Here is a 17,007-nt window from a genome sequence, read left to right on the forward strand (position 1 = left end):
ACACTTTACAGAGTGTCTTCACTACTCCCAAGTTCACTCTCAAGGTGGGGGGTGAAAAGGATGGTTTATTTTAAATGTGCCTACTTCCACGACTTGTGGTGGGTGGGGAGCAGGGGTTGGTAGCCTTGAACCTAGGCATGACCATGGACAAAAGTGGTGTTTCAGGAAGGGAACCCTTTTCACAACAATAATCATTTTACTCATGCACCGCATCAATTTTTGACACGAGGATGCATTCGCATTAAGCACCGGGAACAATAGCCTCTCACATTCTGCTGTTCGCATGCGTTCGAGGTACATTTTTATGATGAATGGTGCATCATTACGGGATGTGCTATAGTGACATTATTTTGGGCACTTCGTGAAACCTGGGCCTCATACAGGTTGGAACCCTCAAAGCAAGGCTTAAATCTATACACTTTATTATAATTAGATTTTACTGTCAAATCCTATTTTATAATAAAACAGAGCCCCAGATTGCTTCACCTTCGTAATTTCCCCGTGCCCTTTGCTTTTGGACACTCTCTCCAGGATTCTTCTTCGCAGACTCTTACCCTATTGCCTGTGCATGAGAACCATTCTCCTGGCCATCTTACCTTAGCGTGAGTGTTGAGCAACTCGAAGAGAGCCATCACCAAGGCATCCACAGAGATGTTGTTCTCCTTGTACTCGTCAAGGTAGTAGCCCATGGTGGCCCGCTCTTGCTCGTTCAGCAGGTGTCGGGCTTTCTCCTCCAGCATCAGCCGGCTCTGATTCACCATGCTGCTTAGGGTCACCTGCGAGCCGGCTAGGCCTCGGTAAAACACCGGCTAAGTGAGAAGAAACAACAGGGCGATTATCAAAGAGGTTTATAAGACGCAGGCATTAGGTTTGTCAATATTCTTTCTACTGATATGTAAGCAAAACTATACGCAGCAGAAGATATTGATGTTAGAAATTGAGACAGCTCAAGACTGAAAGAATAAGAACAGACTACTAGTGAAAATAAAATCAACCCCACCAGCTAGGGACAGATTGGAAGATACCAGGTTACATCTCAGAATCTCTTGCAGTCAACAGAGAAGGATAATGAAAATAAACACAGATTTGTTGGAGTTTTACCATAGTAGACCAATGGATCTTCAAAGCATTGCCTTTCATTAGAGTTTAGCCAGGTACAGAGCACTCTAGCACGGATGTCCAGAGTTGGGTCTTCTTTTATTCACTCCTTTCAATGCATGCCAGACTTTCAGATAAAGGCTATCTAAATGATTTCCATTAAGTAGACTTGTTCATAAACGTATCCCGAGTGGATATACTGAAAATTTGCCATGGAGCAAGCACTTGAAGATTATCAGAGTAAAACATGTTACATGGAACCAGGACTACAGATGAGTTTAAGAGGTGCCCTAAACAAATACAACTATGGTCTGCCTCTTAAGAATGCATATCCAATGTGATTCTCCAAAAAGAAAGCAGGAATGGCACTGCAAACCTGGCACTTAACTGGTGTTATTGACCAGAAATCTCGACTAGAACCAGAAGCCAACACAGAGGAGCAGAGGACAGTGAAAGCACAGTGGAGAGCTGTCAGGGCAACATGAAATTGTGATGGCTTCCGAAAGTGGGATCTATGTTGGAATGAAGATTATTTTTATGAACAATAATTAATTTATTTATTCGCATTGATATATATGTTTGTATGCTAAAGTGCCGTAGCGAGAACACATAATCATAAGATTACAAAGTGGTGTCCTCATTAAACAAATGGAAGTCCAGGGTACGGCCCAAAGTGGAGCCGATTTATGAAGGTGCTGCGATGAAGCTTCCATGAACACACTAGTGAAAGAGATACAACTTAAGGGAAGTTCTGAAGATGGACAAAGTCAGAGAGAAACAAACTATGAATGGAAGAGGATGCTGGAGTTTGGAGGTGAGCAGAAGAGAGGATTTGAAGGAGGATCAAGGGAAGTGCAGAAAGGGGGAAAAGATCAGGCATATCCATGATGCAGAATAAAGAGCACAGAAAAGGTTGTAAGCCTAGAAAGAAAGTGGAAATAATGAGTGAAAGCAAGCCAGTGTACGAAAACAAGGTGAGGAGAGATGTGATGGGTATTAGCGAGTTTAAGGAGGAGGTGACGAGCAGAACTGAACAATGATTTAAAAGGGGTAAGAGAATAAGCAGGGAGTGTGATGAGTACAGAAGAGTCAAGACAAGGGATCAGAGATAGACTAAGCTTTGGTAGACTAGGAAGTTAAACATGGCTGAACTTTGCGAACATTGTAAAGCTTAAAGCAGGTGGAGTGTGAGATGGTGGACGTGGTACCCAGACTCCAGAACAACGAGGAGTGGTCAAGATGGGAGACCAAGGTTAGACTGGCAGTACCGGGCACCGGGCGTTTCCCCGGGAGGGTGGAGGGGTGGGGGACGATTTTGTAGCAGTGCAGCAGTATAAAAAGCACTTCAGAATTCCTTGTACATTCAGCAGTTTTCGGGCAACTCTGACGATTAATGTACCTTCTGGAGAGACATGGGAGTTTTGACTAGTGGCAGTTTTGACTCATCTAAGGTAGCACCTAGGGTTAATATGCCTGCTGCAAAGAACATGTACCATACATATCAAAGAACAAAATTTTATATGCATAGCTCGGTGAGTTACTGCTTTTGCCACAGAGATTCTTTTGTTACTAGGCAATTCATAACTTACAATCATAATCTAGCACAGTGAGCTACGAACTGCCATCAAAGAGCAGCATGAAAACTGCATGGTACAGGTTAGAAGGTTATGTTTGTGCACAGTTGTTCATTATCCTGATGCTGCTAAAAAGGTTTGTTTGGGTAGAAATACATTCTTATTAAAGTCAACCCCAACCACTGTGTTGTATTCCGAATCCTAAGTGTGTGCTTCTCCAGACCATGCACTCTTAAAAAGTGCCTAGCAGTATGGATGAAATGTGAATCTTACACCTTGTAGTCCCCTTTGCCTTATGTAACATTTTCTATACACTGATTTACACAAGTATGATTCATTGTCTCTGTATATGTGTGTGATGTAAATTGCTCCCTACACTTGTATGGGAGGTGCTATAAAACAAATAAAATTCATGTGAGAGATAGGCTACAGAGAGATGCGAGGCACTTCTGGGGGGTGATAGTGAGGGACTCATTGAAGAGCCCCAACAAAAAATGTTGTATCCTAGTACACAGTAAGGTCATTATATACTATGCTTTAGCAGCTAATACAATTGAATATATAATAACAAATATGTGGTGGAATGCACCATTTTCCCCCAAATTTTCTTTAGGGAGAACCACCCAAAAACCCTGTCGTCCGGTCTGCTCACTGCACTCGCTATACACCGTACGGAGGCTGGTCTGACATACTTTGCCAGGGCTGCTTTGGGGTCCCTGTCCAGCCCAGTGGGAGACCGGAAAGATGATAGAAGGAGAGGGAAAGGAACAAGGGATGCTGCGTGGTAGCAAAGGTTCTTAATTTATGAAGAGTTGAGATTTAGTGTTTTGGAAACATCCAAGAGTTTACTGATGAGAGACAGGCAGAGACAAAAATGTGGCCGGATCGAGTGATGGAAGAAAAGGAAATGAAGAGTTGTTTGCCTTAGTTCTAAAGTCACGAGAAAGAGTAAAAGGAGAAGTGACTTAGAAAGAGGACTGGTATAGACAGAGAAAAGAAGCAATCCTCACCAAGCAGTGGAGAGAGGGAGAATACATATTAGCCAGAGAGACTGAACCAGTACAAGATAAATAAGAAGACACCTAACATGCATTGAAAATGCAATAGGTCTCGCCTTTGATTAAGTTAAAGCCATTTGCTGATGGTATGGCATAGCAAAGAAAATGGCTTTAACTTAATGAAAGGCGAGACATATTGCATTTTTAATGCTCGTTATATTAGCTCTTGTTTTATTCCCAGATTTTTTTTTTATTACTGTACCTCATCACATTCCTGTAAAGCGCTGTGATACCCCTTGGTCTAGCTAGCGCTATAGAAAACCTTTAAAATAAATAAATAAATATATGTGCACACATGCAGCTCACTTTCAATTTCCCAAGCCATGTGCAACAATGTGGCCCCATTCACTAGAATGAAAATGAGACAGATGCATCTCGGTTCATTGTGCAGGAGTTGCATTCCCAGTCAGTCTCCTGCTCACATGTAGCAAGCAGCCTGCCCACTGCTTGTTATCAGTGCAACCATGCACCTGCCCAGTCATAAAACGTTGTGCACCCATGAAGCTACTACCCAGCCCTATATCTCACCTATGCAGGCATGCACGACCTCCGCCCATCCCTCATCACCTGTAAACCAATGCAATTCCTGTCAATTGCTTGTGATGTGTACACCAATGCACGTGTCCATCCATCTGAAGCTGAGCACCCCTGCAGTCCTAGTCTATCGCCATCCCCATCTTTACCTTAGATGCATGCGCACGACCCCTGCCCACCCCGATCACCTGTAAACCCATGCAATTCATGTCCATTATTTGTAATGTGTACACCCCTGCACCTGACTATTCATCACAAGCTGAACACCCCCTAGTCATGCCACATTATCGGTGTATTGTTGCAGCAAGCACCCTATCCACCCCTCATCGCCTACTGCCTAGAGGTCACTCGCCTTCAGAAGAGCCCATTTACGAATCCATGTACCACCCTCCCCGTGACTATAACAGCTACCTAACCAGAAACACGTAACTGCTGCCCACTGCCACCCAGCTGTTTGCACGTGAACGGGTGTACCCCCATTCCCATCTCCTAGCCGCCAAGCCCTTGCCCGGCGTAACCCACCAATTTCCCGGATGTTCATACACTGCATGTTTATCTGCCTTTTCTATCAGCCATTTCACAGGGGGTAGTGCCTCCATGCTGCCCCTCATCCTGTGCCTGGCGTGGCGCTTCGCCTCTTTCCCCTCACCCCCGCCTACCCCCACCTCTCGGCTGCCTTCCCCGAGCAGATATCCCCGCAGCTTCTTCGTCAGTGTTCTTTGTGTTCCTCCACTGCCCTCACCCCACAGCATTACCAACAGACAACACAGCGTCCACCCACCCCCCAACCAAAGCCCGGACCTACCTGCTCCTTCCACACCAACTCCCACGCGTCCCGCTCATTCAAGGTGTTCTATTATGGAGGTGAGTGGGGGCTCACTGACCGCATGGATAGTATACAGTGAATGAGGGCAGCTATGCATAGAAGTAACACGCACACAGACGTGTTGGATTCTCGGTCTGACCCGGATCTTCCAGTCACGACCCCATTTATCCTCTTGTGTCCTTCTGGCGAGGAGCATAACAACAAGTCGGCACACAAAGGGCTACAGTGTGGGACCCCCCTCCGTGTAGCCAGGGACATCTAAAGGATTTTGGGGGCCCTGGGCCAAACATATTTTGGGGGCCCCCTGTTCAGAACAACTTTGAATTTATGTTCCAATTTGAGCCCCTGTTTCCCACACAGTTTCCGATTCCTCAACTGTGTTAGTGATCCAGTTTTCATCATAGGCATTAGTCTATATATTCCCGATGCAAACAGACGCGCGCAGCTGACAGTGGTAGGATTTAGTGTTTCCTGCCATGCTACTATGTTTTTAATACTTTTTAAATTGTATATGTGTTGCTTAATTACTCTGTGCTTTTTAACAATTTCTCCTACCTACGCGCACTTGCACTTTACTTGATTCTGCTTGCCTACACCTCCTTAGCTGCTTCGATTCGCATCTCGCTTTTCCTCCAGTCCTGGTCGGCCGCGGCTGATATGCGGATTGTGCGGAGGGCTGGGGCTACTATCGGGCTCCACACTACTGCCCACTCAGTTTCCACTTCCTCAGCTGCGTTAGCGATCCAGTTTGCATCATTGGTATTAGCCTATATATTCCCGATGCAAACGGAACGGACGCGCGCAGCGGGCGTGCCGAAGGCACACCAAAGGCAAGCCCGTCTGTGCCTGGAGGCGTTCCGGAGGCGTCCAGCGCCGGCCATGCTGCCCAGTTCCCCTCCGGTGAGTTTCTTCCACTATATTACAGTAGGGAAAAACTGCTTAGCCTTAGGCGGCTACCATTATGTCAGTGTACAGCGGCTGATCCGAGCTTGGAGGTAGACTTTTGATGCAATAAGTGCAACTTGTCTCTCCTCCAGCCTAGGAAAGTCACACCCAAGACCCTCCCACGCAACAATAAGTGTAAAAACAATAAGAAAACAGAGGACTTAAAGGCCATCCTTTTAAATTGTGGCTCTATGCAAAATCATGAACCACACATTTATGGCCTACTTTTAGACGAACAGCCTGATCTTTTATTTCTCACTGAGACCTGGCTGTCTGAAGCCTCCAACCCTACTATCACCTCGGCAATCCCTGCGGGTTATAAAATCCTTAGGAGGGACTGGCCGAGTGGGAAGGGGGTAGTGTCACCAAAATTTACAATCAAAAACTAGACTGCTCTCCCTTCCTGATGGAAAACATCGAGGGTGCAGAGTCCTTAGGCTTCCACTGTCCCTTATCCCCCCATCATAGCTTAGCTGGTTTTCTGATTTACAGACCTCCCAGTGCCGTTGGAAATTGTATTAGTACGTTTAATACAGCCACCACCTCCCTGGCCTTAAAATACAAAAACTGCCTTATTCTGGGAGATTTCAATATACATATGGACAATGGAAAAGACCCTCAAACAATTTCCTTGTTGGAGACTCTGCAGGCCTGCAACATGTTTCTTCGGCCACCCATGAGAAGGGTCATACCCTAGATCAAATCTTTCACAACTTTGACATATCAGTAAGCCTACCTCTTCCCATTATCTGTTCTGACCACCTCCTATTATTCGTCATTCCCAACTCAGCCACAGCCCCTTGGGCTAACGCAGGGCAGAGGGTCCCTAATTACAGGACGTTCCATAAAATATCCATCCCGATGTTCGCAGACGCCCTTGGTCATTCCTCACCAGAGCTGTCTGGCTGCCCCGACTCGGACGCCCTCTCAATAGATTCATGGCTCCGAACCAACATTGATGCAGCGGTACTGGTTGTTTCGCGCTCCTCAAAGAGTTTGGCCCCACCAGCTCCATGATTTAACGATTCCCTCAGATCTAGCTAAAGAAATTGTAGAAAAATGGAACGAAATTGAGTAAATACTATCTACCCGAGGACAGGAAGGTGTATAAAGACAACTTAAAAGCTAATTACATTCTCGTGAAGGCAGACAAGAAAAACTTCTTTCAAACCAAGGTAAAAAATGCCCAAAATAGGAGTAAGGAAATCTTTAGCATAGTCAAATCCTTTACCTCCCCGAAAGTCGGCACAAAGGAAGGGCCATGCAAGGAAGAATGGTCTAAGCAAATAGCTCAAATCTTCCACAAAAAGATGTCCGTGATCCAACAAGCCTTCACTAACATCTCAGAGGAAGAACTGACCCTCTACCTTAGTTCTAATTCACCTCTTGGATCCTCCATCTTTACTAGCTTTCCCTGAGTTTCAGCTTGAAGAGTCACTGATCCTTCTCCAAAGCATTAAGTCAGGCTCGCCTACCGTCCCATGTCCAGCGAATATCCTGAACCTATTAGCTCCCACCATAAACCCCACGGTAAACCAGCTCTTTAATGCTTCCTTCTCCTCCGACAACATGCTGAAATTATGGAAGAATGCTAAGATTCTTCCACTGATAAAAAAGGCTAACGCCAAACCGAAGGACCCTGCCAACTACAGGCCAATCTCCCTTCTTCCGGTCCTCTCCAAAGTATTAGAGAAGCATGTAAACAAGGCCCTCCTAAAACACATTGAAAATGGGAAGCCCCTTCATGAGTCCCAATCCGGTTTTAGGGTTAACTACAGTACGGAATCTTCTCTGCTGGAATTGACTGAATTTCTCAAGGGTAAGCTGGACCAGGGAGGCAAGGACGTATTGATACTGCTCGATCTGTCGGCTGCCTTCGATACGGTCCCACATGAGAGGCTCCTGGAGAGACTTGCTAACATCGGCCTGGGGGGACTGCCTGAACATGGATGTCATCCTTCTTGGCAAATAGATCTCAGGACATCTGGCTCCCCCCTTTCTCATCCCCAGTTCCGGCCATGAATGTAGGTGTCCTTCAGGGCTCCAATCTCAGTCTTACCCTTTTTATTATATATCTATCCCCGTGCATTTCTGGTAGAGGAAGAGGGCGCCAAAATTGTTTCCTATGCTGATGACACTCAGCTGATTTTTACGTGTGAAAAAGGAACCGACTTTGACGGGGCAATGATTAGGTCTTGCCTCACAAAGGTTTTTAACTGGCTTAAGATCTATGAGCTGAAGTGCAATCCGGGCAAAACTGAAGTTGTTTTCTTTAGTAATCCAGAAACACCTGACAGGAGCACTTGGTGGCCAAAAGATCTGCTGCCCCCGCCCGCGGAAAAGGAGAAAGTCAAAAACTTAGGAATTGTCATAGACAAGACCCTCTCCATGCGCTTTCTAATCCAAAATCTAACTGGCGCTTGCTTTGGCATACTCTGGATGCTAAAAAAATTCCTGCCACTGTTACCGCTTGAGAGCAGAAAGATCGCGGTGCAGGCTCTGGTGACATAAAAGCTTGACTATGTCAACAGCTTGTACTTCGGTCTTCCCAAATCCCTTATCCAGTGCCTACAAGTAGTACAAAACGCGGCGGCCAGAGCCATCCTGAGACCTAAACCCAGATCTAGTATGACACCTATTCTTAAGTCTCTACACTGGCTCCGCATAAAAGAACGGATTGACTTCAAAGTGATGACCATCTTCTTTAAAGCTTTCCATGGCTTAGAAGCCGGCTACCTAAATAAGTGAGTTAATCACTACACACCATCTAGACCCCTAAGATCTTCCAATCCCAACCTGGCCATCGTGCCTAAAAAATGCCCTGCCCGCACTTGAGGCAGATCCCTCTGCTTTTTAGGCGCAAAATTGTGGAAAAGCCTCCCTGAGTCTCTGAGACTACCCACAGACCTACTCTCTTTCAGGAAGAACCTTAACACAAGTTTTCCTCCCTGTCACGTGCCAGGACACTCTAGTCTGAGTAGCTGCGCTCTTTGATAAATACACTATTTCATTTCATTAGGTCCCTGACAGTGCAAAGGAGCACTCGTTCAAATTCTAAGGGCCTTTTATGCCGCCAGTGCGTCATGTTTTGTGACGCACCGGCAGTGTAAAAAATGTGCCATGTTGCGCCCTATTTACAAAGTGATTCATCTAGGCAGATGTGTCACTTTGTAAACCCCTGCACCACATTATACATGCGCCAGGTATAATGTATGCAGGGTGGATGTTGCCCCGCAAACAGCCTCGTAGAAGTGGCGCATTGAAATCTATGAGAACTCTGTGCGCTACTTCTAGGACGCCATTGTGTCAATATCTTACACCTAGTAAGACAAAAAGGGTACAGAGTTCCTCAGGTCAGTTAAGAACAAATAGTGATTTCAGCAAAAAGTTTCGTCTGTCATGAAAAAAGGGGGGGAGACCCTTTAGTTGGAACTAGGGCCCTCACACACCCAGCAAGCTAGGTGTCATGCTTCATCATTTGAGCCTGCCCCTCGTCAGGTCGGCGCTGCAATTCCTGACGGGCTCCCAATATTGGGGCTCTTTGGCGGGGATCTTCTGTTCCTGCCGAAGGGTGCTGTGGGGGTAAGGGGCCCTAGAATGTGTAGATGTGGTGTACGGATAAAATAGGTACTGTTAGTCCACAGGAAATGTGTTTAATAAAGTGGTAAACAGCCTAGTTAAAAAGAAAATGAGGTGGGGATAGCTACTAGTGATTATGATGCTAGTTGTGTATGCCCTACTCTCAGAAGGATTAAACACATTTCCTGTGGACTAACAGTACCTATTTTATCCGTACACCACATCTACACATTCTAGGGCCCCTTACCCCCACAGCACCCTTCGGCAGGAACAGAAGATCCCCGCCAAAGAGCCCCAATATTGGGAGCCCGTCAGGAATTGCAGCGCCGACCTGACGAGGGGTAGGCTCAAATGATGAAGCATGACACCTAGCTTGCTGGGTGTGTGAGGGCCCTAGTTCCAACTAAAGGGTCTCCCCCCCTTTTTTCATGACAGACGAAACTTTTTGCTGAAATCACTATTTGTTCTTAACTGACCTGAGGAACTCTGTACCCTTTTTGTCTTACTAGTCGCTTGGGTATGTACACTGGACCTCGTTAAACTTACCCATCTATCCCTCCTTTTGTTGACAATATCTTACACCTGCCTCACAGCAGGTGTAAGACTGATGCAGGGCCTTTCACATGGCGCTTGCCCCATGTGAAAGGACACATTACTGGAGCTGCGTCTATTTTCAGACACACCCCAGCAATGCATCACTTGTGCGCCTACAAATACGTCAGAAATACTGCTGTATCTGTAACTCCTTGCGACATGATGCGTCATACAGTAAATATGACGCATCCATCATGTTGCATGGAGGGCGCGCTAAGAAGTGGCGCATCCCTGTTTTCACACAGCAATGCGTCACTTCTCATAAATGAGGCCCTAAATGTGTTTACATCTAATACTCAGGGATAGTTATGTGTGTTTTGAATATTGTAACACAGCAGCAGCTCACCAATATTACTGCAAATAATCTCTGTGGCGCCCTCCCATTTATTATATGTAAGGCCTTGTTTTGATCTTAAAGAAAATTCTTTTATGTATATTGCATGAAACATAAACACAACATTTCTCTGGAAAATGGCTGTACTAGACTCTCACACATCAGGTACATAACAATAAATTAAAGGAAAACAGTATTTAAAACAATCTGTTTTAGAAATATTCAAGGTCATTAGGGCAAAACTCTGGAGAACAGAGCTGACTGTCAGGGGGCCCCCTGAAAGGCTGGGGCCCTGGGCCAGAGCCCACTTTGCCCATGCATTAAAACGTCTCTGCGTGTAGCACTAGCATGGGGTGGCCCACACAACATAACACAAGGGTTTTCCGGCAGCTTCAGCAGCCCGGATTTCGGATAAGTACCACTCCCCACATCCCCCCAAAACTATAATGTGCACTACGCCAAGGGGATGGGGGCGGATAACGCACCATGTGAGATGTTCCCTGTCTGCAGACCTCCCCAAAAAATAATCCTATTCCAACCGCCGCCTCCCTGCTGTTGCAAAAGGCCCTCGCCCAAAAATAAATGCCCGTGTCCGCAAAATAAAGCTGTTAATGCAGTCACCGAGGCAAAAACACGATTCGCTATCTGAAGAGAATGCAGTTTAAAAAGAAGCAAACGGAGACGTCTCTATCAACAGCTGAGGAACCCACGTCAAAGAAGCCCTAGTGTAACTGTGGTGAGATGGGGGTTTCTACGGACAGGGAGTGCGGTACAATAGCCTCACAAGTCCCATATGTGGTCCCACAACTTCGCCTAAAAATGAGCAGATGGCACCCCATTTCGCCGCAAATGCAGCCACCTTGAATGAGACGAGGTGTGCACCTCCGGGCAGCCCATGTGTTTGTCATTAGCTCTCCCCGCCCGCCCCAGGATCACCTCTCCTTGTCTGCCCTCCGCAACTTCAAACACCAGCGAAACAAGCTGTCGCCATTGTGAACAAGCTGTAGCCATTGCGGAAAAGCTTTCTCCTTAATGGGAAAAAAAAGTGCCTACAACAACTAATGAAGGAGAGAGTGTTGCGCCGCCAGTAAAAGATCAAATCCCAGGGAGCGTGGCTAATAGGAGACAGGGATGCAACAAGCAGCAATTGACATGCCTTCGGTGCAATCATTGTACTGCCTTTGGCATAATTCGTGCCGCCAAACGACGCGCACGAATGAAAACTGAAGGCGGAGATGGGACACGGCTTCTAAAAATCGTATCGATTCCAAGGATCCCTCGTATGACGAGAGCATCGCATGCGCTGCTTACGTCAGGTCGAGACCTAAAAAGGGCAGTGCCAGAAAGAACACAGCTGTAAAAAGTTGAAAAACAGAATAGGGTGTCCATCTCTTCAAAATAAGTGCATATGTTAAGAAGGATAAAACGAGAGCTTACCTTACAACACATTGAACATTACTAGAGACTTTAAGGTGAGCAGGATTGGTGGAATATGCCATTTCACCCTATGTCCCTCTCTTTAGCTCCTCTCTCCTGCTTTCATTTTCTCTCTCTCCCTCACCCATTCTCTCTCTTTTCATCTCTTTTCTTTCACTCCCTTTCTTTCCATCTTTATTTCGCTCTCTACTTCTTTCATTGTGGTCTCCTTTTACCCATTCTGTCTCCCTCACCCCTTCTCTCATCTCTTTTCTTTCCCCCTTTCTCGCTTTATCTCTTGCTCTTTCTTTGCCTATCTCTCTCCCCTTTCCCTCTCTTCTAATCTTGTGTAAGTTCATGGTGTTATTCGGGACTGGTGTCTTTTGAGACTGGATGCCATTGCACCCTTTCAGCTTACTCTTTAAGCAAGAATACAGTAGTGATCACATGCATTTTTGATAATTATGGCCCCGTCCCTTCAGGGATGATCATGCTTAGCTTCTCTGGGAGACGCGACCTCTGTTTTAGGATGCTTATTCTCCTCTTCTTGCACCCTGATTGCACTGAGTTTCTGATCCAGTCATTTGGTGTTTGCCCACAAATGGGATAACACCCAGTTAGGCCAATCTTCAACTGTGCGAATGCAGAGCATAAGCAATATCTGATTAAAATATTGCTCAACTGAAATGGTTCCAGCTCCTCCAATGCACCTCAATCCTAGCCTCTGGTACTCTTGGTCTTGCACTATGAGAGGGAACACATACTGCTCAAGTCAGCACTGTCCAGTCCTAACTGTAGCCAGGCCAGTTCCAACACTCTGGATCTAGGAGGTCCATGAGGGATTATGGGTGGGCCATGAAGAAGAATGAAGGAATGGACAAAATGCAAGCATTTTACCTTTCCTCTTGGCAGGTGGGGTGCTTGTTTTCTGAGCCACACAGAGTCTTTACATTCTTTCTGTATAGGCAGTATTGTGTGCTTGCCTTCTCACTCATGTCATGCTCCTGTTCCCAATTTGTCAAGCCAGAGATCACTATTTAGTCATGGCCGTGGTCCTACATTCTGTTTAGACACCTGGCTGTTGTGAAACCAAATTATTGAAGGATTAAATGAATTAGGTGGGTGATATGTTACCCCTCTGCTTGTGGTCTTAAAAATGGGCTTAAAAGTGATTTGTGGTTAGTTCTCAGTTTTTTTTTCAATTAGTCCCTACATTTTATTTTTGCCTTAACCAAGTCAAACTCTTTCTCTAGGCCAGGTGGGTGAGCGTTTTGCCAAACTACGTAGAATCCTCCTATTCTTTGTGCTGGCTGTATTGGTTGTATGCTTCAGCGCTCATTTTATCATGCTCTAGTCCCCAATATGTCTATTTGTGGCTGTGGTGCCACAGTCTGTTTAGACACCTGCCTCGAACGTGATATGGTGTTAGTTTTAATTTTAGCCATTAGTTCTTACACTTTTGTAAAAAGTTCAATCAGTGCAAAATCTTTTTATCTTGTTACTCTGAGCTGTGCAGAATGTCACTGTTCTCTTCCACCCACCTCCAGAGATACTGCACAACTCACCAGGTTTTGCCACGGATCAGGAATTTTGATGCTGATGTAGTTTACTCTCTTCTCTACAGCACCAATCAAATTATTATTTTGTTTTCCCCAAATCTCATTCTTTTTGATGCAAGCAAAAGTTCTCTAAAACCTGAGAATTCATATCACAATGTTCCTCTATGTGAAGTCTCACCCTACCGGCCACCTAATTCTTCCACACCATCTCCTATATCATCTTCCTCATATAATCTGAGAGCTATGTTGTGTAACGTAAGATCAATGGCGAAACAGAACCTCAGATTGCTGTTCTCTGTGAATTACAAAATCTTGAGCTCAGCTGTCCTACTGAGTCTTGAGTAGAGAGAAATACAGATCACATACTGCATGAGCTATCACCAGCTAACTATTAGATCTTGAGGGTTGCTCATGTTAATATACCCAGAGACAGGATAGCCATTTTTGTTATAAAAAAGAATATAGATATTAAACCAAATCTTTTTCAAACAGCATTTCAAGAAGAAGCACGTGCCTGCAAACGCAAAATTGGGTACATAACAATAATTTGCTTTTTTTATCGCCTCCTCCACCCCTAACAGATTTCTGCCTTTGCCTCCGTTTCCAATAAAGAAGGTATAGGATGTTTCACCCTCGCTAATGATCGTTCCATTGTTATGGTCGACTTCAACTATCCCCTAGAAATCATGGTTGGGATAGACCATTGCATTTTGAAAGAGCGCAAGATTTACAATCTAACACTAATGAACAGTGAACTCACTCATCTTTCAGAACAACTAGATGCACTTTTTGCCTCCTCTGACTGGCAGCGCACCATAGACCTTTGTGTATTGTTGCCACAGTGAGACCATCACAGAGATCTTTTCACGATCAACACATCCAAAATAAAGAAAACCAATAGAAGTAAGGTCATACCAATAAACGGATGTTGGAGATGTTTCTCCATCCATGGAGAAAGTGAGGTAATTACATCCATCTTTGCCTCCAACCCCATTACGGTCAATTCAAATAACCTACATTGTGCTTTATCCACTTTTAAACAGAATCTAACAAATTACTTTGACAATATATTAACCATAGGTCCTGTGGATGCATCAAAATGTTTATTCACCAGAGCCCCCTTTGGTTTACACCTTAACTACACAACTGTTAACTCAAAGCCAGGATGGCGGAAATGAAATGGTAGACAAATTATACAGATGAGGCAAAACAACTATATATCATGGCCATAGCCTTATACAAACAAAAACTTATTTCAGCTATACAAATCTACTATTCCACCCACATTATGCTGGGAACTAACATGTCCTCTTTAACACATGATAACCAATTTGAGCCTTGAAAGCTCTGTGGAACAAACTGTCACATTTCCCTGCCACCAAGATGGATAACACTGGATGCCAGACTGAGCAGGAAGCGCCCCTTACTGCCCCGGTTTCACTTTCGCCCGTCTTAGAGTAAAACAAAAGAATGGAAGTAGTTAAACTTTTCTCCCTTACAAGACTCTCAGACTGCCCAGCTGACATCTTCCCAGCTTCCATATTGAAATAATTGAATCATTTCAAGTATTGCCAGTCTGTGGAATCACTCCCTAAATCCGGGTATCCCCCAGTCTGAGTGGAAGGCAGCAATGGTCGAGCCCCTGTTGTAAAAGCCTCCATTTAAAATAGAGAGTCCGAACAACTTCTGTCCAATAGTCTTGTTACCATATTTTGTAAAACCTTTTGTGAAAAGTGGTGTTTACACATTTATCAAGACCAATAATATATGGCAACATCGTCAAGCAGGCTTCAGATCTGGTCATAGCAGAGACCTGGTACATACTTCCGCCTTGGATGATCTCTTGGCGAGTAGACCATGGATTAGAAGTGGCTGTGGTCTTTTTTAACATATTCGAAGCCCTTGATTCCTCTTAACAATCACTCTTGCTTTCCAGATTGAAGGATCTTCGCCTTAATAATCTTACCCAAAAACAGTTCCGCCATTTTCGACTGTTTACGCACATACCGTTTTTTGTCTTCAAGTCATTCCAAGTCAGGTAAAATGTGGAGTGCCCCAGGGTCTGTAATTGCCCTTCTATTTTTAATATTTGCATGTTACTGTTGGCCTTCTTGCTATATGTTAAGGTAATACAGTTTTACATCTGTGCTGGTGGCACTCCAACCAATAGCCTTGCAGGCACGCCTTTCCATATCTGGTTGGCTGCTGGAGGTGTTAACTGATGTCATAGTTGGCGTACACGAATGGATGGCTGCTAATCTTATCACATTGAATTCTTTAAGGATGGAACTGCTGATTGCAAAGAAATGGACAGCTAAAGTCATCTGGAATCTGTGTATTCACTTAGATCTGGGCCTTCCTCTGGAAATAGAGAAATGCAGGGTAGCTAGCTTCAGTTCAATACCCACCTTTATATTGCACCGAGATACCACACCCCTGTAATTACAGCCACGGTTGCACTATGGAAATACCATCTACCTAGGACTGCCATAAAATGTTCTAGAAGACTTCAGCTCATACAAAATGTCGCTGACCAGCTACTGACTGGTGCCATGCCTAACGATCATACTAATCCTATCCTAAGGATACATAATTCTTTACCAGCCGATGAAATATTGTTGTTTAAAGCCCTTGTCACAATTCTTCTCTATTCACAGCCTTCAAAATGATAATGTTCTTTAGTTAACTCGACATCAGGATGAAATATTTTGTTAATTCACTTTTCATTTATTCTTCATATACTGCCACAAGAGTAAAAATGCTACCAAGAAATATGTTCTAAATGTGGGCACTTTTTCTTTCACCTTTCCTGGTCATCCTCAGATTCTTTCTGACATACCACTTTACTACCTCGTAATGGGAGATTGTTGTTCCTTTTGTCATACAAGGAGGGTTTCAGGATACCCTGTTCTTCATTTGTGCTTTCTGTGGGAATAGGATAACCATGGCTTCTACCTGCTGATCTCACACCCGTCCCCAGGGTCGTACATCGACCAAAGAATCCAGTGTTATGTTGAAAGTTAGGCTGAGAGTAGGGCTGCAGGTCCATGTGAAGTGTTTACAAAAATACAAGAAAACTGAGGTATTCCACTTGTGAAATGAAGAGGTTTGGGTGGTCCAGCGTTTTCTCTTGGGAGGGCCTGCCCCCCAAGAACCGGGCCTGCCTGTAGCACCCCCTCTTCCACACTCCAATACCATGCCCGCTTGGCTCGCCTAATCTACCTTAGTCATGATCTGCAGCTGTCATGCTAGTGTGACACAGAGCACACAGAAGCTTGTCCAGCTCATGTCAGCCCTGAGCCCAGACTTATGGAATCTGCTATTCCAACATGAAGCCTGAGTCTGACCATTTCTTCTCACCTCCGAGCTGCATGTTCGCTGCAATTCCAAGACAAAGCTAAACGCGACCCGCCCAATGAACCTCAGCGCTGACCTGTAGCATTTCTGTGATTACAAACAAAGCCAAGCACTGCCCACCTAATTTACCTCT

The 17,007-nt window shown here is 45.0% G+C and overlaps 1 protein-coding gene across 1 annotated transcript in view; it reads right to left on the bottom strand.

Moving 5' to 3' along the window:
• WHRN (whirlin) overlaps positions 1-17,007 on the bottom strand; it is an 822,559-nt gene that overhangs the window by 120,390 nt on the left and 685,162 nt on the right. Inside the window, exon 6 of the mRNA XM_085611878.1 lies at positions 597-809. Within this exon, the coding sequence (XP_085468004.1) occupies positions 597-809 (213 nt within the window). The remainder of the gene's footprint in view (positions 1-596; positions 810-17,007) is intronic.

Source organism: Triturus cristatus, chromosome 1_2 (assembly GCF_964204655.1).
Source record: "Triturus cristatus chromosome 1_2, aTriCri1.1, whole genome shotgun sequence".
In the NCBI taxonomy this organism is placed as follows: domain Eukaryota; kingdom Metazoa; phylum Chordata; class Amphibia; order Caudata; family Salamandridae; genus Triturus; species Triturus cristatus.